General features: G+C 41.7%; 1 protein-coding gene across 3 annotated transcripts in view; it reads left to right on the top strand.

Moving 5' to 3' along the window:
* hmgcll1 (3-hydroxymethyl-3-methylglutaryl-CoA lyase like 1) overlaps window positions 1-25,143 on the top strand; it is a 103,734-nt gene that overhangs the window by 35,055 nt on the left and 43,536 nt on the right. For all 3 annotated transcript variants that reach the window (XM_043679339.2, XM_087978461.1, XM_043679331.2), the window contains exons 6-7: window positions 9,844-9,907; window positions 14,753-14,941. In XM_043679339.2, the coding sequence (XP_043535274.1) occupies window positions 9,844-9,907; window positions 14,753-14,941 (253 nt within the window). The remainder of the gene's footprint in view (window positions 1-9,843; window positions 9,908-14,752; window positions 14,942-25,143) is intronic.

The raw sequence follows: 25,143 nt of genomic DNA, 5'->3' as shown, positions 1-25,143 counted from the left end.
CACTCTCCACAATGTTTTTTAGAGCTCCATGTAGAAAACAAAAACTGAATGCTAATTATAATGAATAACTTTATTGGCATTTGCCAGTGGTGATAAGAGAACTTTTCACAGCAAAACAAAATTTTAAAGAACAGCTTTTTAAATAAGCTGCAAAAATGTTAATAACCGCAGTGACATTTTATAATGAACAAAATGCTTCCAGATGTTCTTCAGAATTTACGAGAGCATTCCAGAGACGCAGAAAAGATGGCAGCCTATTCTTGCTGAGAGACAGACACAAAGTCATTTGAAGTGATTGATAATTGGTATGTGATACAAAAATTAATTCTTATTTCCGTGTGCTGCCAAAGCATGCCATCTTGCCAAATCCAGCCACTGCAAAGTGCTTGGTTTATAATAACCTGGCTCATGTATGCACTCTTATAGTTTCCGAATAAAGGGATTTTAATAAAGTGAATGCACATTAGATATTTCACTAGACAGCAGGCAAATCAATTCAAAAGCCTCTTTGTATTTTCAATAGAAGGCTGCCCTAATTTTAGAAAATGGAATGGAAAGTTCTTTTCTGACAATTGTTACAGCAGTTTCTATGTTTATGGAGATATTGTAAGCCATCTCACTGAACTCTCAATTTACAATCCCTCCCTGTCTCACTGACCCCGCCCCATTCGTGAAACCTCACTGATCCCCACCATTTCTGATCCCTCACTGACCGTACCCCCATTCCTGATCCCTCACCGCCTCTCCCCCCTTCCCTGATCCATCGCTGACCCCCTCCATTCCTGATCCCTCACTGATTCTACTCCCATGCCTGATCCCTCACTGACCCTACCCCCATTCCTGATCCCTCACTGACCTCACCCCTATTCCTGAACCATCCCTGATCCCCATTCCTGACTCCTCACTGACCCTACCCCCATTCCTGATCCCTCACTTACCCCACACCCATTCCTGATCCCTCACTGACCCCACCCCCATTCCTGATCCCTCACTGAAACCCCCATTTCTGATCCCTCACTGACCTCACCCCTATTCCTGATCCATCCCGGATCCCCTATTCCTGATCCCTCACTGACCCTACCCCATTCCTGATCCCTCACTTACCCCACACCCATTCCTGATCCCTCACTGACCACCCCCATTCCTGATCCCTCACTGACTCTCCCTCATTTCTGATCCGTCACCGATACCCCCATTTCTGAACCTTTGCAAACTCTCTCCTTCCTGAACCCTCACTGATTACCCCTATTCCTGATCCCTCACTGACTCTCCCCCATTCCAGATACCTCACTGACCCTACCCCCATTCCTGACCCCTCACTGACCCCCCCATTATTGATCCCTCACTGACCCTACCCCCATTCCTGATCCCTCATTGACTCTCCCCCATTCCTGAACCATCACTGATCCCCCCCATTTCTGAACCTTCACTAACCCCCTCATTCCTGAACCCTCACTGATTCCCCCTATTCCTGATCCCTCACTGACCATACCCCCATTCCTGAACCTTTACTGACTCCTGCCTATTCCTGATCCCTCACTGACCGTACCCCCATTCCTGAACCTTTACTGACTCCTGCCTATTCCTGATCCCTCACTGCCTTCCCCATTCCTGATCCCTCACTGACCACCCCCATTCCTGATCCCTCACTGACCACCACCATTCCTGAACCGTCACTGCCTTCCCCATTCCTGAACCCTCACTGTCTTCCCCATGCCTGATCCCTCACTGCCTTCCCCTTTCCTGAACCCTCACTGACTCCCCTCAATTTCTGAACCCTCACTGATCCCCCCCATTCCTGAACCCTCACTGCCTTCCCCATTCCTGATCCCTCACTGACCACCCCTATTCCTGATCCCTCACTGACCCCTCCATTTCTGACCCCTTACTGACCCCACCCTATTCTTGAACCCTCACTGACCCCCCCATTCCTGATCCCTCGCTAACTCATTATTATCTCTCACACTCTCACTAACCAGCAATCTATCCGCTCCTTCTCTGTTTCTCCACTGCCAATGTCTTGCTGTCTGATGCAGTATTGTGCAGAGTACAATGCTCATTATGGTGGACCTGAAGGCTGTTACTCTGTGCATTCATGGGGCGCAATTTGGTTGTGCCCGGGAAGATATTGATGCTATTTTGACATTCAGTGCCATGCTGTTGGGCTCCAATGACTATGTTTCAAAGGGAAGTGAACAGGGCACTGCCAAGGCTGCTCTCCAGGAAGCTGGAACACATATCTCTGGAATAATATTATGCTTATTCGTAAGACGTACATTGATGGAGTGGATGTCTTTGTGGATGAATATTCCTCGCTGATCTGGGGTATCCAAATTGTTGTATGAATGTGGTCAATGATGTTTTGCCCTTGTGGGAAGCCAATTGCCCTTATTCTCTGTGGGAAATCCTGGATCTGCAGAGGTTGAGGTCCATTCAGTGGATATGACTTGAAGATGGTGATGGCTTTTTCATTAACTGGTGATACCTGGTCACCAGGTCCAACAAAGAGCTGATCAGCTCTCAGCAGGCTGCAGGTATCTGCTGCCACTGCCTCATGTAGTAATCTAGGTCTGCCTTTATGCTGCTGTGTATCAAGCACATGGCAATTGGCTGTACACCCTGTTTTTTTCTGAGTGACGTCCCTTCTGGACTTGCAGCTCTCTGCTGCCCCCTGCTTGATGTTCGACTCCTTTCATTGACATTCCATGTCTCTGCTGGTGCCCGATCATTGCTGCTGGTAGCCCCACCCATATCTCTGCTGGTCCCTTCCTCACTGGTCCTGTCTCTTTGCTGCTGCTCAGCTCTTTGCTATCCCATTCCACGTCCCTGACTCTGCCTCCCTCACTTCTGCAACCCTCTCTACCAACACCACTTTTCTCGGAAACATGCAAAACCCGTGAGATCGACTTTAAAATAAGAAGTGTGTGGAACACTATTGCCCTTAACTGAGCACTTAAAAAAAAGACACTGGTAACCTGAGATGCTTTAATTCATCTGCTGACTCACTGATGTTTTCATGAGTTTTGACCAACTGATTTGTCACGATTTGGAGATACCGGTGTTGGACTGGGGTGTACAAAGTTAAAAATCGCACAACATCAGGTTATAGTCCAACAGGTTTATAGCACTCCGAGACGTAATGCTTCCAATTAAACCTGTTGGACTATAACCTGGTGTTGAGCCATTTGTCTTGAATACTCCAAAACCATCCAGCTTTGCATTTGGCCATAACTATGGATGAACAGGTTAGGAGTGGTTCCATCCGCGGATTCCAAAACCCACCAAGAGTCGAGACCATTGGAACAAGAGAAGTAAAGAAATTTGAAATCCCAGCTATGAAAATGACCAAAGGATATTTGAAGATTGTACAATTGCTGAACCCCAATGATCCTGACTAAAAGTTATGACAGAGCGAAATGAAGACGGATAACATTTGTGCCTGTTTGTCTTAAATACGAAGGCAAGTAACTGTTGAGTTTTCCCAGTCATAAACTGCATTCTCAGTTATCCAGCTTTGCCACATCTGGCGGAGTTTTATCTACGGATAGACAATTGTTAAAATCTGCAGTTTGTGAATATATAATGAATGTTTATATACGTTTCATCTGTCTGCAGAGACGTTATCAGTCCTTCTTGAGATAATTTGTAATCTGAAGAACGGTATTTAAACAAAGTCTTGCGTTAATCAAGCATCTTAAATAAACAATAGAGCGGAACACCAGAACACATTCGGTAAACAATTCTGGTGGGGGTGACTTTTCAAAACTGCACAGCATGTTTAATAATTACATTTGTCATTTTAAAATGAATGGGCCAATTTGCTTGTAGTTTTGAAATAATCTGAATTATATAAACTGTAATTGCAAGAAACTTTTTGAAATACTTTATATGTAGTTATCTTTCAAAATGGCCCTCAATGGTTACTGTGACATCTTCAACACACACATTGCTGAAATATTGTTGTTATCGATGGGCTTTTGGACATGATTAAAGATATTGTGAACTTTAACATCTGTAGATATGCCTATAAAATATCAATATTTGAGCTGTATATTATGATTTATCCTGCTAACTGAAAAGATGGTGTTTACACAACTGTGACTTATTGCGCAGCATCATAGAAATTTAGAAGAAGCCATTTGGCCCAGTTGGTCTATACTGGCTAAGTTAGAGCTATCTATTTAATTTTCACTGTCCAGCCCCCCTAGCCTGGTAGGTCATAGGTCTTCAAGTACACATCCGTGTACACTTCGAAGGAGATCATTGTTTCCGCTTCTATTATCACAACAACAACATCTGTTTATATAACACCTTTAAACTTACAAAATGTCTACCCAAGTGCTTCCCAGATACAATAAAAACAAATGAGACACAAAACAAGAAATTAGGGAGGTGACCAAATGATTGCCACAAATAGGTCTGTTTTAATGAGCCTCTTAATTGAAGAAAATCATATGGGGAAATACAAGGAGGAAATTTCTCGATTTGGGGCTTTTGAAGTTGAGTTTTGGCACCTGTGCTGAAGCGATTAAAATTGGGGATGATCCAAGAGGCCAGAATTGGATGAACATGGTCGTAGGACTGGGCGAGATTATAGACTTCGATAGGGTTGAGACCGTAAAAGGATTTGAAAACAAATGTGAGAATTTCAAAATTGAGGCCAGCAAGCAAAAGCTGGTTAGTGAATAAGATTTTGTTGGGGTGCTGACAGCTAAATTTGAATGACCCCAAATTTGGGAGCACAGATTGTTGGGGACTGACCGGGAGTGTCTTCATATGGTCAGATCTGACGGTAACAAGGGTTTCAGCAGCAGAGGAGCTGAGGCGTGATCAAGATATGATGAAATTATCGTGGTCAAAGTGGTTGAAAGGCCATCTTGCGATCCGGAATAACACTGAGGTTGTGAATAGTCAGCTCAAATTTGCCAGGTAAAGTCATGGAGTCAGGGGTGAGGGAGCAGTTTGAGGCAAGGACTGAAGTATTTGTAACTCCAGTTCAGGCAGTGAATTCTGGAACCTTACTGGCTTCTGGGTGAAAATATTTATCTTCAGCTCCTCTCTAATCCATCTACAAACTATTTTAATTCTATGTTTCCAGTTATTGATCTAAGGGATTGTTGTTTGTTCATTTGTGGGATGTGGGTGTCACTGGTTGGCCAGCATTTATTGCCCGTCCCTTCTTGCCATTGAGAAGGTGGTGGTGAGCTGCCTTCATGAACTGCTACAGTCTACCTGCTGTGGGTTGACCCACAATGCCGTTGGGGACGGAATTCCAGGATTCTGGCCAGCGATAGTGAAAGAACGGCGATATATTTCCAAGTCAGGATGGTGAGTGGCTTGGAGGGGAACTTGAAGGTGGTGGTGTTCCCATGTATCTATTGCCCTTGTCCTTCTAGATGGAAGTGGTTGTGGGTTTGGAAGGTGTTGCCTGAGGATCTTTGGTGAACTTCTGCAATGCATCAGTTGTGGAGCAAGTGGATGTTTGTGGATGCAATGCCAACCAAGCTTGCTACTTTATCCTGGATGGTGTCAAATTTCTTGAGCATTATTCAAGTTGCACCCATTCAGGCAAGTGGAGAGTATTCCATCACACTCCTGACTTGTGCCTTGTAGATGGTGGACAGGCTTTGGGGTATCCAGAATTCCGTACTCATCACAGTATTTCGAGCTTCTTACCTGCTCTTGGAGAATAAGTCCTTCCTATCCACTCCATCTAGATCCCCTGTCTCGAACTAATTTTATACACATCAACTCAATCTGCTTCTCCTGTTCCAAAGACAACAGTCCCAGCCTATCCAATCTTCCTTCACTTCCATAAGATTCCAGTCTTAATAATATAATGCATTCCCTCTACTGCTGTTACATTTCTTGGAAAGTGGATGCCAGAACTATATGGAATGCTCTGTACACAGCTGAAAATGTGTTGCTGGAAAAGCGCAGCAGGTCAGGCAGCATCCAGGGAACAGGAGAATCGAAGTTTCGGACATAAGCCCTTCTTCAGGTTTATGCCCGAAACGTCGATTCTCCTGTTCCCTGGATGCTGCCTGACCTGCTGCGCTTTTCCAGCAACACATTTTCAGCTCTGATCTCCAGCATCTGCAGACCTCACTTTCTGCTCTGTACACAGTCTAATTAGTGTTTTACAATGTAAAGGCCACTTATTAGCAATGCAGTCTTTCCTTGTCACACATTCCCACTGGCCACGACAGATTCTGAATTTAAATTTAAAATATTTGCCAAACATCAGACTGTGTACAGCTCAATATCAAAAACAAGTCAGACAAGTTTTTAAGCCACCAAATAAGAACTAGTTTATTATCTGCACAGCATTGTCTTAAAAAAGTATTTTGGCCAAATAACAGTTACATTTTGAGAAAACACATTATTCACAAATTGTTGCAAATGCTGGAATGCAGCTCGAATCACTTGCCATGCAAACTGTTGATGTTGTGGCTTCTCCCTGGGTCCTTTAGGGCTAATGGAATTCTCTTTTTCTGGAGACAGTGGGGTCGATTCAGACTTATCCTTTAAGAAATCTCCACTTCGAATATTGAGGGTTTTTGTCTCAAATATTAATGTGAGTGGCTTCAGAGAAAGAGAGAAAAGGCTGTTTACCCCCATGGCAAGTTCTCTCTGACTTGTCTGTTTCACAACCAATATATTATACTGACAAACTGGGTCATAGGACCTGTTTCTGAAAGCATTGCTGACCTGGCAGCTTGTGCTCTTTGCAAGTGCAGGGAAATCGACATTTCAGACAAAAGCCCTTTATCAGGAATTTTCCTGCTCCTCGGATGCTGCCTGACCTGCTGTGCTTCTCCAGCACCACTCTAATCTAAACTCTGATTTCCAGCATCTGCAGTCCTCACTTTCGCTTCTTTGCAAGTGCACCAATTTGCTGCTTTAGCTGCTTGTAATTATTTTGTAATGGTCATCAGAAGAGCAGGAAGAATTTGATGATATCATTATGAGATAAGTATGTAATTGATGCCTGGGATGTGAGCATCATGAGTAAGGTCGGCATACATTGCCAATCCCTAATTGCCCTTGAGAAGATGTGTTTCAATCTTGAACTGCTGTAACTAATGCTGATACATTGTTAGGAAGGGAATTCCAGGATCTTGAATCAGCAGCATTGAAGAAATGGCGACATAATTCCAAGTCAAGATGGTGCGTGTCTTAGAGGGGAACTGTGGTGAAGATGAGGTTTCAGTAGGCCTGCTGCCTCTGACTTCATCAGTGGTAGAAGTTCCTTTGGGATTACTATTAAATCAACCTTGCCAAGAGCATTCATGTATATCTTGTTGGTGGTATGCTCAGCAGTTGTGGTGCATATGTGGTAGATGAAATGAATTTTGAGAGTGGTTGAAACTGCACTGACCATGCAACTGTGGACTACAGGCAAGGAATAGGTTCCATTCTGGAGTCCATTCAAAAGGCAGTTTGGACAATGGGGAGCTGTTCGCTACCACAGGAAATGTTCATATGTCGGCTCTTTAAAATTACGTGTTCATAAATGTGAGTGCTCGTAAGTTCTACGTTCATAAATATGGACCCCTGTATTCCATCAAATTCCTGACTTGTACCTTGTGGACAGGCTTTGGGTCAGGAGGTGAGTGATTCAGCATGGAAAGCCCAGATTCTGACCTGCACTTTTATCCCTAGTATTTAGGTACTGGTCCAGCTTAATTTCTGCATTATGGTAACCCACAGGATGTTGTTCGTGAGGAATTACATTGAATACCTAGTTGAGATAGCTAGATTCCCTCATTGGCAATTGTCATTGCCAAGAATTTGGGGAGGTGCCAGATTACTGGAAAATTGCAAACAGTATATCTTGTTCAAAAACGTTAGTAAGGATAAGCCCAGCAATTGCAGACCAGTCAGTTTAACTTTGTTAATTTGGTAGCTTCTGGAAACAAGTATTTTGGATAGAATAAGGCATATGGAAATGAGGTGGGTTGGATGGAAAGAGCCAGGATGGGTTTCTAAAGGGGAAACAATATTTAAGTAACATTTTTTGAACAGTTAACAGAAACGGTTAATGCTGTTGACGTAATATGTATGGATATCCATAAGGCGTTTGATACAGTGCGACACAACAAACTTGTGAGAAAAGTTATATGGAATAAAAAGGACACTTACAATAGAATAGAAAATTGGTTGAGAGATAAAAAAGACAGTGAATAATAATCAATGGATTTATTTTGGCTGGACAAAGGTTTGTAGTGGAGTTCTCCAAGAGTCAGAATTGGAACTTTTGTGAATCTTGATACAAGTTAATGAGGATCTTAGTTTGTAGGGGATAATTTCAAAGTTTGTGAATGATATACAACTTGGAAACCTTGTGAGCTGAGTTGGACAGTACAGAATTCCAGAAGGACATAGGCAAGTTGGTGAAGTGGGCTGATAGGTGGCAGATGAAAATCAATGCAGAGGAATGTGACGGGATGCATTTTGGTAGGAAGAATATAGAAAACAAAACATAAAGGGTTTCATTCTAAAGGGTGTGCACAAGCAGAGGGATCTGGATGTATATCTGCGCAAATCATTAAAGATGGCAGGACCAGAGGAAAGATAGTTAATAAAATGTTCAGTATCCTAGACTTAATTAAGAGGGGCATATAGAATAAATGCAAGGAGATGAAACTGAAGTTGTAAAAGACGCTGGTCCTCAGCTGGAGAACTGTGTAAGTTCTGGGTACCATATTGGAGATAGTGCAGAATAGATTTACAAGAATATTTTCACTTATGAGGAGCAGAGAAGGCTAAGAGGAGATCCAGTAGAGTTTTCAAAACCATGAGGGAGCTGAATAGGTAGAAAATGTTCCTTCTTGTAAAATGATCATAGCGAGAGGGCACAGGTTTAAAATGATTTCCAAAAGAAGCAAATGGGAGGTGAGAAAAGGTTTTTGCACACAGTCAGTGGTTTATGTTTAGAGCACATCATCTGAAAATAGGGTTGAGGCATTCAAGAAGATATTGGATGATTATTTAAGCAAATAATATACAAGGTTATGGGGAAAAAGGAGGAGGATGACACTAAGTCACGATGCTCATTTGGAGAGCTGGTGCAGACACAATGGGCCACATGGTCTCCTTTTGCACCATAGCAATTCTGTTATTGTAATTGTTTGAAGATACTTGCCAATTATCAGCCCAAGTGTGAAGCTCCCCCAAGGAATTGGTCTTATAGATGGTCAATTCCAAAACAGACTATTGTATCCTGGCTCAACCAAAATCAGATAAGTTATGCTTATGGTCAATAACATCAGTATATATGAGGAGTCTTGTTGATAAGGAAAAAATTATGATTAAAAGTCAGAAGTATAAACTTGGATTGTGGAGCAATGACTGACAGGAGGCTCCATTACATTTCACAATCTAATTTAAGATCCATTCACAATCGTGCATAAGATTAGTAACATAGTATTTCTGTAAACATTTGGAAAAACCATGAAAGATCATTCAGGCTTTTTTGTTGGTTAAAATTTGCTTTTGATGTGATTAGTAAAGTGATTGTGCAGCTTTAAATTGCAACATGAATATGACACACTTCCTTTTGAATAATCTACCACAGAACAAATATATGTTCCTGTTTCCTACACCCTGAAATGATATAATGCATTTTAATCAGAAGTCATAAATCCTGACTAAAAATATCTTCCCTGTTTATGAAGTATCTGAAATAATTATTAAATTTCTCATCTCTGGACTTTATAAATTTCTGCAGGTTTTTTTTAAAACAATGAACCGACATTTGTTCAGTAATTATTTATGCTCTTAAGATTGCAACTGTAAAGGAAACAAAGCATCATTTTATTTTTACTGTCCAAAAAACAGGTATGTTTCCTGCGCAATAGGATGTCCTTATGAAGGAAGCATTGCACCAGCTAAGGTTGTAGAGGTAAGCTATACAGTCAGGGTTGTATTAAATATGGTGGGGGAACTGCCTCAAACAGTTACATTTGAAAGATAAATGATTTGGAAAGAAGCTTGTCAGAATGTATCTCATTGTTGTAAGGTTTCTCATAGCTATTCCATCAGATTTAGAAATACCCAATTTAAGAATGCAAGAGAAATTTAATTTACTCATGATAACTACAGTAAGGATCATCTTTAGAAATATGCCAATGAAATTGTCCAAATACAACAGCTCAATATGTACAGTAATTTACTGCTATTTTGTTTATCCAACAAGTTTTCCAGCACCAGAGACTTCGTTCTTCCTTTGGTGGTCCCTTTTGAAGTTTATATGTACTCACTCAGCTCAACCCCCATGAATTTTAGTAACCATACAAGGGTCTTGTACCTGGGATATGAGCTATTTCCACATCAGTAGAGACTAACAGCATTATATCAGACCACATGGCACTCATTTTCCAAGACCTTCTAAAACTTGTACATGACTGGCAGCAAGCATGCACACATGGGAAGTGCATGTCATCTACCACATTGGTCACGACAAAAAAGATCCAGCCTTCACCTCTACTTGAAATAAGCAGTACGCCATTGCCAAAGCACGAAGGTGGCTAATGTCTACTATGACTCCTTATTCCAATTTTGGTTTGCTCCACATCAGCCTGTCCCTGGAATGCCTAAGTGAAAAGATGTTATTTATTATCACCACCATGTTTTGACCAGACCCAACACCGAAGCCACATGATGTACAATCCTTTTCCCACATTCTGACTCCAACTCCTGTTTGCAATTCTGAGTCCCAGCCTCCATCTTCAGACTCCTTCAATCCATATCTGAGGCCCAGCCTCCATTCCTTGATTCACTCACTCCATGTCTGTGGCCCAGCCTTCACTCCAAACCCACTCACTCCATGTCTGAGGCCCAGCCTTCATTTCCAGCCCCATTCAATCCATGTCTGAGGCCCAGCCCCCAATCACTACTCTCCTAATCTATGTCTGAAGCCCTTGCTCCTTCTGTCTCTCAATCCTGATCCCTCTTTTAAATCCTGCCTCAATTTCCCAGTATCCAATCATTCTGTGAGGGATAGTTACTTACCCACATTCCTGATGAAGAGCTTATGCTCGAATATCAATTCTTCTGCTCCTCGGATGCTGCCTGACCAGCTTTGCTTTGCCAGCACCACACTTTTTGATACTTATCCCACAATCCCTTACCTCACTACCAGAACCTCAACTTCATCGTTGATGGGAATCCATTTGCAAACTGTGACAACTTACTTGTACTGTCCAGAACCGCTGGCTCCTTGCTCCTTGTTATGGAAAATAAGTCTCCCAAATTTAATGATTTGTAATTTAAAGTGACTAATTATGTTCTCTAAATTGAATTCACCTCACAAAAGTGTAACAAAGTAACCAGGATGGAAAATGTATGTTTAACAGTGTCATGAGGCAACATATTTTTACCAACCTATGTTTTAACTATTACACAGATACACCATGAATGCAAAACAGATGTACTGCTGATAACTGCTAATTTGACAAAGTACTATTGACGTAAATTAAGACACATTTTATAAATAACACAGGAACACTACCCAAGAATGTAAGTGTGTTGTACCTACACTGTCCTAGTCTTGGTGTTGGCTCACCATTGTGGAAACAAAATTAATAACAGAAATCGAGCTGGCATTTGTAGTGGGAGCAGCAATGGCCTGGATTTTTCATGGTTATAGACAAAAAAACTGCAGATGCTGGAATTCAAGGTAGACAAGCAGGAGGTTGGAAGAATACAGCAAGGCAGGCAGCATCAGGAGGTGGAGAAGTAAATGTTTTGGGTGTAACACTATTTCAGGACTTTCACTGGCCAAGCTGTTGTTCCTCCAGTGTAGGTGGGAGTTGTGTCTGGGACCCTGCAGAATCCCCATTGTAGCACACGCCAAAGGAATTGCTTGGGAAATTGAGTTTCCCCACTGGGCAATTCCTCAATACCTAGAACTTGACAAAGTCTTCATGAAAATCAGAAACTTTGGATGGTTCCACTGAAGTTAACTGGAATAGTTACTTGCTTAAAGATAGACTATTACATAGGTAATCAAACTCCTGAGTAACAATAAAACTGATCCCAAATTTACTTCACACAACTCTCCCAGACCTTTTACTGTGACCCAGTATGTTTCCCACCTCCCATGGGACCCTCAGTTAGACCCGTGCTCTGCCAGATTCAACCTGAAACCCTGGCCCCATTTCGTTGCCAGAATCGATCCCACCTACCCCAGCACACCCTAAACACTGCATCATTTTTAATTGGGACCTGGGGCCCTATTCTCTCCTCATTTAGCACCCTACTTACCTGGCATAAACCTGAGCTCGAGCTTCCAGTTACCCTGTTATTTTAACACACCACTGGTCACTATCTCTGTCTCAGACCAGCCGCAGTGCTCCATTAAAGCTCAGCAGAAGCAATACTCTGTCTTCCACCTAAGTAAATGACATCCCTCAGGACTCAATGTTGAGTTTAACAGTTTCATAGCATGAACAGCTTCCCTCATATTTGTTACCTACCCCACACCCTCAAACACTGTTCTTCCCCAAACATATCCAACCCATTTTCAAAAATCACAATTCCCATTGTGCCCATTTAGCATTTACCTCCCTCCTGCTTATTATCAGTGTTCCCTTTGTTCATCTCTTCTTTCTCTTCTCTGTCACTAAGGGCATTGTTACCATCAATTCAACTCATTATTTTCCATCCACTCCAAAACCCTGTCTCCCAGCATCAGCATCAGCCATTCCCCCCTGTCTTTGGTTCTGATGAACAGTCACTGGACTCAAAACATTAACTCTGTTTTTCTCCTCACAGATGCCATTGAGCTGTTGAGTTTCTCAGGAGTGTCTGTTTTTGTCTCAAACCTTGTGTTTTTATACATATTCTACTCATTCAGCATGACAGTTATGCCAACTGCAATGCCACCCCCTTTCTGATGATAGTAAAGAGAACAACAATAGAGCCATTCTGAGTATTTATCTCTGATTATTTTCTTATTGCTATTTGAACATGCAGCAGACACCTTCATCCAAGGACTCTGACCCTCTGTGTGGTAGCTCATCTATACTTGAGATATAATCCAGCAGCAGCTTTTAAAACTCAGTGCACTCATTTGGGGGAGGACATTTGTAAATTGGATACATCTTCCGTACCATTATTAGCTTGAGGACACAATATAGCACCTGGAGAATGTCTACAGAGAATAGAGAAATATAGTCATTCAGTATAACCTCAATCAGTTATTTCTCCTGTTCAGTCAGTACAGTTCTTGTTTTCCATAAGTGCCCACCATCATTTTCAGATCACATGACATATTCAGCTATTCATGGCACTCATTGTTGGCCCTGGTGCTGGGATGAGTTTGATTTTCCATCCATTAACCTAAATTGATAAAAAATGAGGCCTAAAGTTTCTTGACTTTGGGTCTTACAAGTGTTGGTCCATGCTGGGAGAAGTCGGTTGTGAAGTTGACACTTTAAACTGTAAATATCGCATTGTGTAGCACCTACATTTTTTCACACAGTGGGCACTTTTACAGATCAAAGGGTCATCTGCATCATACATTTACAGTATTAGCCCTAATAGGTGCCATTTTAGGTAGATCATCAGTGTGGTCGCTGGGACTGAGTACAAGAAATAGGCTGAGCAGGCAGATTGTGGAACAAAGATTCGATTCCAGTGATGCCACATTTGAGCCTACATTCAGTAGCAGAAAGCAGCTCCCCATCAGTGCTTTCTCATGGGAAGATCCAACATTTCCACCTTTGTTTCTTGTTGGATTTTACTACTATTACCGAGCTAGTCAGTATGTTTTGTGCTTTGTATTGCTTTGTAGTGTTGGTGAAATCCATTCAAATGGATTTAGAGTGGACCCACTGGTAATGTTTAATTGTATTTTCAATCACGAGTCTCTTTGAATCTCGCTTGAGTGATAGCACTCAAGCCTCTTGAAGGTTTGCCTGTTATTGGTAACCTTAAACTGAGATGCTATCTGTCGTCTCAGACAATGTGTGAAGAATGTTAGACAGTACCACATTTCCATATCAGTGTTTAGTTGTGACTTGGAAACCAATGGGAAACCTCACGTCAAAGTGCAGAAAGTACAGGAGAATTCTCAAGGTCTCAGAGACAGTATTTATCCTACAGCCTACATTACTGAAAATGGATAATCTCACTTGCTGAATGTGAAACCTTGTGGTGCATCCCCGTAGTTCACCAGTGAGCACTTCAAAAGTGCTTTGTTGCCTTGTGACTATGGAAGTTGTGATATTGCTATACACACGCAATCTTGTTTTCCACTTTTGTAATTTGTTATCATGCCATCAGCAGATTTCCAACTAATGAATATAGTGAAGGGACTGTGTTCCCATGTTTGAACCCAGTGACACCCTCTTACATCTCCTCTATATTCTGAAAGACCCTCCTTTCCATTTTGGAGAAGTTATAGATCGAAATGCATATATGTGTCTTATCAATATTTGCAACTGTGGAACCTTGTCTCAAGAAATAAATAGTAATTTAATTCATATGTCTCTTCAGTTGTGAGTGATCCCCATTTTCTCAACATGTCCTGAATATTTGTTACCAAGCTAGATTGTGTGGGAAAAGAAATCTATCAACACACTTTTCAAGGAAATTTCAATTATTTATTAAGCTGTCATTTTTTTTTAGGTTTTTCCTTTTTTAAAACAGAGTGGGATTACGAACAATTTCCTTGAACTCAGAAATTTCTTTTCAATGCGTTGAGCTGAGAAGTATATTAATTGCAGTTTTATTTCCCCCCTAGGTGGCTAAAAGAATGTACAGTCTGGGCTGCTATGAGATATCACTGGGTGACACAACTGGTGTCGGAACTCCGGGAAATGTGAAGAAAATGCTGGAAGCAGTGATGAAAGAAATCCCTAAAAGTGCCCTTGCCATTCATTGCCATGACACATATGGCCAAGCTGTGGCTAATGTCTTTGTAGCATTACAGGTAAACCCAGTTTTATTTTGGAACTTACTCAGACAGCCATAAGGATTAAAGCAAGGATTGCAATCATGTCAGGAACTGCTAGTGTGTGAGGAGAAACAAATTGAGTAGTCACTGCTGTTGATGCTCACACTCCTTTATGATAAATTGTTCTCATCAGAGTGTGAAGTAAATATAGTTTAAATTATGTGATGTGTATATTTAAATAATTTTTAAAACACTTCAGAGATTTTACAATGCTATTGTATCCTGTCATTATCTTGTATTCTTTCACTCATCAGTGGTTCTATTTTTATGTCTCCTGAATGCTTGTTTTTAAGGAGGTATATTTCAATGTTACTGTACTTCATGGAGGCTTCTATAGCTAATTGGCCTTTAATTTAATCCAGCAATTGTGTTGAGCTTTTGTCCCGTGGGAGGATGGCAAAATAGGCATATATCTTTCACCAGGTTGATTATACTGTTCATGTACCTCTGGTCTCCTTTCAAACTCTATCTAAGGTGATGTGCCACATTCCCTGGAGAGGCCAGTTCTGTTATATGCATTGCATTGGCACCTTGTGCCCTTTTATATTGTTTAGAATGGGATCTTGCTATGCACTCTGCTCAACATTCGCTTATGAGCTGTCATGGTTTTGAAATTCATTTCTGAAAGTACCAGTAGCCCTCCCAGCAACTTGAACAAGTGGAATATGATTCATCGGCTCCGAAATCTGATTGCAGTCACATTTGGATTGCGCCACATCAGATCGCACCATTGCAGGCAGCATAAAATATCCAAAGTTTCCTTCTGATCAAATAGTTAGTTTATGCAGGTAGTACTATTCATTAGCTGCCTACATGTCAGGAGTGTCAGTAGTATCCACGATGGTACTTGATGGCAGCCAACAGCTTATAAACTGTTACGGGAAAAATGGCTGAGGTTGAGTTTGAGCCAGAATTTGCCAGTGTTGCTGTGGAGGCCTCAGCATGGGAAATGAAGAAGAACCGAGCCTTTTATTTACTCCAGGAAGAAAGATACCCACCCCGGCAACTCTTCAGAAGGAGGTGAAAGGAGATGTCTGAGGGTGTTCATTCCAGGACAATAGCCCTGGAACCATAGCTGCAATGCTAGAAAATACTTCGTGATCAAGCCGGAGATGTGGAGGTGTAGGTCATACTTTCTGTTCACATTGGCACCACTCACAATCTCACTTCATACGACAGCACTCTCCTTCCTCACTAACCTGCACTGGCCTGCAATTACTGCAATAGATTTCACTTAATCAACTTCTCATGCTCAGGCACTTAACTCGCAACTCACATCTCACATAGATGCAATGGCAGCTAATCCACCATATATATTCTTCAAGCACCTCACAAAACTCAGTGGATGATCAGTCATGCTCGTATTGAATGGCGGAACAGGCTTGAAGGGCCAAATGACATTATACGACAGGCTGTCACAGTAGAGGAACAGTTTGTCTGGACAGCCTGTTCCTCTTGAAGAGAGCACCCTGACCATCATGGTGAGGGCCAGATTGGAAGTTGTGGTCACAGCTGATACTGAAGGAAACATCACGCAGGGTTTCTTTATACACAATCCTCTTTCTCATTTCTGATTTCTTCCTCATGTCTTACAGTCTGAACAAAAAGCCGTAGGTCCTTTCAATACCCCCTTCACTCTCTTCTTCCATTCAATCCAGAGGCTGACTCTGGTTTGTTTCTTATATTTCAGCTGCTGAAAATGACAATGCCCCTCAGCCAGTGGTGAAAGAGGAACTGAATGAGCCTGTACTTGACTCAGAAAGCACCAATTCTGATATTCACGCCACATGGACATTCGAGATGGTACAAGTGCAGGGTGGCACAGAAGGTTGACACAGGCCTCCTGCCTGGCTGACTAACACAGACTTGAATGATGCATTCAATTTCTGTTGTCAAAGCCAACAGTACATTGAGAAATTACTCTAATAGATAATCTTGCTGTTATTCATTCACAGGAAGTGGGTGATGTTGGCTAGGCCAGAATTTATTGTCCATTCCTAACTGCCCAGAAGAGTTGATCACTTTGCAGTGGGTCTGGAGCCACACATAAGAAGCTATGTTTCCTAAAGCGCATTACTAAACCAGATGGGTTTTCCTAACAATTGGCAATGAGTATCATTAGACTCGTTATTCCAGATTTTTATTGATTCAAAATTCCACCGTCTGCCATGATGAGATTTGAACGAGGACCCCAGAACATTACTTGATTTTCTGGATTAATAGTCAAACAATGGTACCATTAGGTTCTCAACTCCCCTTAGTCGCAAAATCTGAAAATACACTCGACATGCTAGGACATGCTAGGACAATGGGAAATATATCAGCAAGAAGTTCAATACCTATGTTTGGATAAAATATTGAGCATTTACAGTCTGGGCAGTGCTCTTCTTGTTTATTTTATTGGTAATTTTGAAATCTTGCTTAAAACCAGGTGACATGTGTGGTTGCATTTTACTGTCACTGAGCCTCGAGAAGTAATTCTGGAAGCATAAATATTCCTATTGTTAGGAGTGAGTATGTTCTCTGACTCACCACAAGCCAAACCGCAGGAGATGTACTAGTACAGGTATCAAGCCATTAGAATATTACATATTTCATAACAATTCAATGCCACTGATTGTTTATTCATTCCTTAAATTACCACTGTGTAAAATTCCATGGTGGGCCAATAGTTCACCACCTGTCAAACAAATATTTGGATTCCAGGTCTACATGCAGCTGATAACAATTCCAAGTTAACTGTGTACCTAATCAATGTTTGGACACATTGAGACACAATAAATAAAATGATTGGTGTTAAGACAAAAAGTGCAGTACAGTTGTTTCAATGATGGATTTCCCATGTGCATGCAGAATTATTGAGTGTAGAATAATGTAGCTATTAGATGTATCAGAGCACAACAGGATCTTGATCATAAGGATCAATGAGCCAAGGAGTTGCAGACGGAGTTTAATTTAGATAAATGTGACATGCTGCATTTTGGAAAGGCAAACCAGGGCAGGAGTAATATACTTAATAGTTAGGGCCCTGGGGAGTGTTGCTGAATAAAGAGACCTTGGAGTGCAGGTTCATAGATCCTTGAAAGTGATGTTACAGGTAGATAGGATAGTGAAGAAGGTGTTTGGTATGCTTTCCTTTATTGGTCAGAGCATTGTGTACAGGAGTTGGGAGGTCATGTTGCAGTTGTATAGGACATTGGTTAGGCACTTTTAGAATATTGTGTGCAATTCTATTCTTCCTCCTATCAAAAAGATGTTGTGAAACTTGAAAGGGTTCTGAAAATATTTCCAAGCATGTTGATTAGTATTTTCTCTGGAGCATCAGAGGCTGAGGAGTGACCTTATAGAGGTTTATGACAGCATGAGGGGCTTGGATAGGGTAAATAGACAAGGTCCTTTCCCAGAGTGGGGGTGTCCAGAACTAAATGGCATCGATTTAAGATGAGAGGGGAAAGTTTTAAAAGGGACCTGAGGGGCAACCTTTTCACACAGAGGGTCATGCATGTATGGAATGAACTGCTGGAGGAAGTGGTGGAGGCTGGTACAATTACAACATGTAAAAGGCATCTGGAAGGGGTGTATGAATAGGAAGGTTTTAGAGGCATCTGGGCCAAATGCTGGACAATGGGACTAGATTAGGTAGGATAAGTGGTCAGCATGGATGAGTTAGATGGAAGGGTATGTTACTGCGCTGTATGTCTCTATGACTCGATGACTAAGATTCAGTAAGAGCAGGGCTTTCAGCAGTCATTCGACTGTATCATGTAATAGCAAGAAGGGCAGGGAAGCGTGCTATCTTTAAAAAAACACAGATCTGTTTGCTCAGTGCAGCATTGGTGCTGTTTGCAGTAACATTTGCATGAATGGACAAAAATGTACTGTTGAGAGGCTTTTGTGTTAAAATAGCAAAAGGTTTCTTGATTTTTTTAAGAATTCATTCATGGTTTATGTCTGTATCTGGCTGGGTCAGCACTTACTTTCTTGATCTCATTGTTCTTGTGGAAGTAGTGGTGAGCTGCTTTCATCCTCCAGTGCACTCCATGTAGTTTGAGCGCACCCACACTGCTGTTCGGGAGGGGGTTTGATGCAACTATGATGAAGAATTACCACACATTTTAATGTCAGAATGGTCTGTGGTTTGGAGGACAACTTGCATGTGGTGATATTTCCAAGTAACTGCAACTCTTATCCTTCCATATGGTTGAGATGTCAGATTTGGAAGATGCTGTTAAAAGATGCTCGGGAAATTGCTGCATTGTGAATTGTAGATGTTACACATGACTGCCAATGTGTACTGGTGATGGAAGGAGTGAATGTTTAAGATGGTAAGGGAGTCACAATTAAGTAGCTCTTTGTCCTAGGCAATCTTGAGTTTCTTGAATGTTGGAACTGCACTTATCCAGGCACACAGGGAGTGTTCCATCTCAGTCCTGACTTGTGTCTAGATGGCAGACAAGGAGTCAGGTAAATTACTCACTACAAGATATCTAACCTCTATCCTGCTATTGCAGCCACAGTATTAATGTAGTTAAAATTAGGTTTCTGGTCAATGGTGATCTCCAGAGTGTGGAAAGAAGAGGATTGGCAATAGTAATTTATTAATGTCAAATGGAGATATTCAATACCTGGCACTTAAATGACAAGATGCATTTGTGATGCGTATCTGTCCAAGTGATAATTTTATCCAGGCCTTGCTTGTACATAGTCAATGGTGGCTTCATTATTGGAGACACTAAGAATTGAAATACCATCGATGAACATCCCTACTTCTGACTATATGTTGTTGGGAAGGTCATTGCTAAATTAGCTGAAGGTGGTTGGGCCTCAGACACATGGGCAGAGCAGGCTTCATTTTGGTCAGTGGTATCCTGGGATTGAGATGACTAGCTTCCATCAAACATGACCATCTAACAGTCTTCCTTTGTGCTAGGCATGGCTGCAGCCAGTGCAGTGATCCTACTGTTTACCCCTGATTTCAATCTACTAGAATTACTTGGTACCAATTCTGTCAAATGCTGCCTTGTTGACAAGGGCAGTAGCACTTGCATCGTTTCTCCTGTTTTGTCCTTTCTGTGCCAAAATTGTTGTGAGATCTAGCGTTGGGTAATTCTAACAGAACCCAAACTTAGCAAGTGAATAAATGTTGCTTGAAGGCACTGTTTACAAGACCCTCTGTCACCTTTCTCATTATTGGAACCTCATGGGATTTCTTCTGTCTTTTGTGGACAGGACCTACTTTGTCCATTTTTGAGCATCCTCGAGATACACACCAATGCAAAATCGCTGAGCAGAAACTGATAGCCAAGTTCCGTACCCATGAAGATGGCCTCAAACAACTTGAGTTCATGTCATGCTGCATGTAACCCCACTATACTGTTCTGTGTTTGTAAAATCTTCCTTACCCTTCAGGTTGGGCACCATTACTTTGATAACTTGTTGTGATCTCTGTATCTTTATTAGTTTGTGCAGTTACTTGTTACTTTAGTTAGATCCCTGTCACATAGAGTCATAGAGATGTACAGCATGGAAACAGACCCTTCCGTCCAACTTGTCCGTGCCAACCAGATATCCCAACCTAATCTAGTCACACTTGCCAGCACGGTCCACATCCCTCAAACCCTTCATATTCATATACCCATCCAGATGCCTTTTAAATGTTACAATTGTACCAGCCTCCACCACTTCCTCTGGTAGCTCAATCCATACATGCAATACCCTCTGTGTGAAAAGCTTGCCCCCTAGGTCTCTTTAATATCTTTCCCCTCTCACCCGAAACCAATGCCCCCCTTGTTCTGGACTCCCCCACCCCAGGGAAAAGGCCTTGTCTATTTATCCTATCCATGCCACTTATGAATTTATAAACTTCTATAAGGTCATCATCCCCAGCCTCCAACACTTCAGGGAAAACAGCCCCAACCTATTCAACCTCTCCCTTTGGCTCAACCTTCCAACCCTGGCAACAGCCTTGGAAATCTTTTCTGAACCCTTTCAAGTTTCACAACATTGTTCCGATAGGAGGAAGAATAGAATTGCACACAATATTCCAAAAGTGGCCTAACCAATGTCCTATACAATCGTAACATGACCTCCCAATGCCTATACTCAGTACTCTGACCAAGAAAGGAAAGCATATCAAATGGCATCTTCACTATCCTATTTACCTGTGACTCTACTTTCAAGGAGCTATGAACCTGCACTCCAAGGTCTCTTTGTTCAGCAATAATCCATAGGACCTTAATATTAAGTATATAAGTCCTGCTAAGATATGCTTTCCCAAAATACAACACCACACATGTATCTAAATTAAACTCCATATGCCACTCCTTAACCCATTGGCCCATTTAATCAAGATCCCGTTGTAAGCTGAGGTAACCTTCTTCCCTGTTCACTACACCTCCAATTTTGGTGTTGTCTGCAAACTTACTAACTATATCTCCTATGTTCATATCCAAATAATTTATATAAATGACAAAATGCAGTGGACCCAGCACTGATCCTTGTGGCACTCCACTGGTCAAGGGCCTCCAGTCTGAAAAACAACCCTCCACCATCACCCTCTGTCTTCTACCTTTGAGCCAGTTCTGTATCCAAATGGCTATTTCTTCTTGTATTCCATGCGATCTAACCTTGCTAACCAATCTCCCATGGGGAACCTTGTCAAACGCCTTACTGAAGTCCATATAAAAAACACGTCCACTGATCTGCCCTCATCAATCCTCTTTGTTACTTCTTCAAAAACTCATTCAAGTTTGTGAGACATAATTTCCCACGCACAAAGCCATGTTGACTATCCCTAATCAGTCCTTGCCTTTCTAAATATGTGTAAATCCTGTTGACTCTTATAACTGTCATGTTGTTCCAGCTATTTGGTTTGTCTCTAGCACTATCTTATTTTTGATGTTTTGTAATTATCTCTGCCTTAATTAATCAGATCATAGGTCATCCTTTCACTTACTATTCAGCTGTTGACACTTTACTCACAGTGTTTGACACTTTTGATGATCCAGTTATTCAGACTGCCAACACTCCACTCACACCATTTGTACTATCTTTTGGCAGTTTTTGACAGTTTTGATTATCCAGAATTACCTTACAGTGATCTCTCTGCCTACAAATTCTGTAGCTGTGCACTTCCCTCCACTTTACCTAATATTGCGAAAACTTGTGATTTAAAATAGACCTGTTGGACTATAACGTGGTGATGTGTGACTTCTGACTTTGTTCACCTCAATCCAACACTGGCACCTCCACATCCTGTCCATTTTCAACTTTGTCCAGTAGACATCAATCTTGTAACTGTACTGGAGCAGTAAAGTATAAATCTTCCATCGGCTCCAGGGTCAGTGCTCAGGACTACTCTCTTGTTACAGTATATCACTGTACCGCCACCTCTATTAGCAGGGCAAAACATATCTGGGAATGGAGATGGCAATAAAGTCAGCGACATGAGTTGTAAGTTTGGAAGGCATGAGTCTGACTTACGTCACTGTCATTTGACTAAGGTGGAATGGTGGCACAGTGGTTAACACTGCTGCCTCACAGTGCTAGGGACAAGAGTTCAATTTTAGCCTCAGCTGACTATCTGTGAAGAGTTTAACATTCTTCTTGTGTCTGCCTGGGTTTCCTCTGGATGCTTTAGTTTTCTCCCACAGTTGACAGATGTACAGGTTAGGTGAATTGGTCGTGCTGAATTGCCCATAGTGTCCAGGGATGTGTAGGCTAGATGGGTTAGCCATTGTCCTGTAGAGTCCAGGGACTTTTTTTTTTATTTCAAAATAATACTTTATTCATAAAATAACTTGATGGTCTGTACAGTTTGTCATGCCATACATACGTAAACATTTGCACACAGAGATCAGAATTTATCATTTGTATATACAGATCTGTACGTTTTATCAATCATCTATCCATATATTTAGCTGAGGCATCAGCGGAGCCCAAATGACTGCATGGGCCCCCTGTTCTTCTTAGGCAGACAGACGTTACACAGTGGTCTTTCCCCACCGCGCCTTGGCGGCAGCTGCCCCAAGCTTCAGCACGTCCATCAACACGTAGTCCTGGACCTTGGAATGTGCCAGTCCGCAACACTCAGTCAGGGTCAACTCCTTCAGCTGGAAGATCAACAGGTTTCAAACCGCCCAGAGAGCGTCCTTCACCGAGTTGTTGATCATCCAGGCACAGTTGATGTCGAGGGACGAACCTCGACAAACACCACTGCATTCCTCTCCAGACTTCCTCTGCATAGGCACATTCCAGAAGGAGGTGTGTGACAGTCTCGTCCCCCCCACAGCCACTTCGATGGCAGCGTGCGGTGCGGCTGAGAGTCCGGCACACCTCAGAACTTTTGTTTATTTCAAAAATATATTTATTCATAAAATAATTTGATGGTCTGTACAGTTGGTCATGCTATACATATGTAAACATGTACATACAGAGATCAAAACTTATCATTTTTATACAGGTCTGTACATTTTTTGATCATACGCCCATATAATTAGCTGAGGCGTCAGCAGAGCCCAAATGACTGCGTGAGCCCCCTGTTCTTCATTAGGCAGGCAGACTTTACACAGTGGTCTTTCCCCACCGCGCCTTGGCAGCAACTGCCCCAAGCTTCAGCGCGTCCCTCAACACGTAGTCCTGGACCAAGAGTCCAGGGACATGCAGATTAGGTGGGTTAGCCATGGTAAATGTGGGGTTACAAGGATAAGATCAGGGGACTGGGTCTGGATGAGATTGTCTTCACAAGGTCAGTGTGAACGCGATTGGCTGCATGGCCTCTTTCTGCAATGTAGGGATAATACGATTCTAGATTTTGAGATCTCTCTCTCTGAAACTTGATAGCAGTCCCCAGATGTCAGTAAGGAGGATTTTGCTGAGTTCACAGGGCTGGGTGTGCCACTGTCTGGTGATTGGGTAGATCCTGGGTGGTCTGTTTGGCTTGATTCTCATGTTTATGTACAGTTCTGATGCAACTGTGGCTGGCTCATCCATTTCAAAAGGTGGTTAAGAATCAACCACATTGCTGTGGGTGTAGAGTCACATGCTGACCAGACTGAGTAAGGATAGCAGATTTCCTTCCCTCAAGAGCATTACTGAACTGGGTGGGCTTTTGTGATAATTCTATAACCTCAAAGTCACTATTATTCTTGATTCCAGGAAAAATGTGAAATTTTAAATTAATTCAATTGGTGCAACTTCAGAAAGGTGTTACTTGGTAAAATAAACTTCTTAGTCTCTGATATGTAAAGTTAATTTTTTTTCATTGGAACATTATTAGTTGCAAATTGGGAAAAAGATTATTATTTTTGGACAACACCTGTTTTGTTCCATTTTAAAAATAAACTCTCATAAATAGGTATTTGAAAGTCTGTAGTCAGAAGTAGGAAAAATTGCCTTTTTAAAAGAATAGACCTTGAAACGAACTTGTGGCTTAAATTGCCATTTTATTTGTGAAGCTTTGTGTGTCGTTCACAACTTTTCTACCCTGAGAGTAAAACAATGTTTTTCAGGAGATTCTGTTGATGTGAAAGATTTGGACAAAGGTTCACCTATTCAGTGTCTGTGAGCATGACAGCTCAATGTCATTCACATTGCATTCCTGTTCAGAGTAAAATAGACCCTTAAGGGCTTCTGTTTTATCTCTCTGTGAGCTGTTGAACTATATGATGAGCCTGTGCCAGGCTGTCAGAAAAGGATCCTTTCATTATGCCTTTACAACTGAAACACATAATAATAGAATAGGAGAAAGAGAACTGAGCACTGAAAGCTTTTGGTTGGAGTGAATAGCAGCCCAAAGCTCCAGGCGGATTATACGTTTTTATGGTGCGCTGGTATAAATGACACAGGATTCGAGAGAGATTCCCAAAGAGGGAATGTGAAAGGTTCACTGTGTACAGTATTAATAGATGTGATGATGTAACAGTCTCCATCTTCCCAGATCCTAGGCAGCCCACCCCCAAGGGGGAATTAGTGTTATGCAAAACTGGACATTGCACAAAAGCTTTTCAGTAATCGATATCATTTATTGCCCTGGCAGAGAGAGTTCTGTTCCACTGGCAATGGGATGACACAGATATTCTACAGCAATAACCAGGTGAAAACAAAGATTATTGAATAATTCTGTTTGCCACAATCACTGGCATTGTCACTATTGTTGATTTCATAAATACGTTGTGTTT

The sequence above is a fragment of the Chiloscyllium plagiosum genome, unplaced genomic scaffold (assembly GCF_037043375.1).
Source record: "Chiloscyllium plagiosum isolate Xiang-an unplaced genomic scaffold, Cpla_swu_hap1 HiC_scaffold_3, whole genome shotgun sequence".
In the NCBI taxonomy this organism is placed as follows: Eukaryota; Metazoa; Chordata; class Chondrichthyes; order Orectolobiformes; family Hemiscylliidae; genus Chiloscyllium; species Chiloscyllium plagiosum.
The sequence above is the reverse complement of the archived record's forward strand: the minus strand, read 5'-3'. Positions and strand labels throughout refer to the sequence as shown.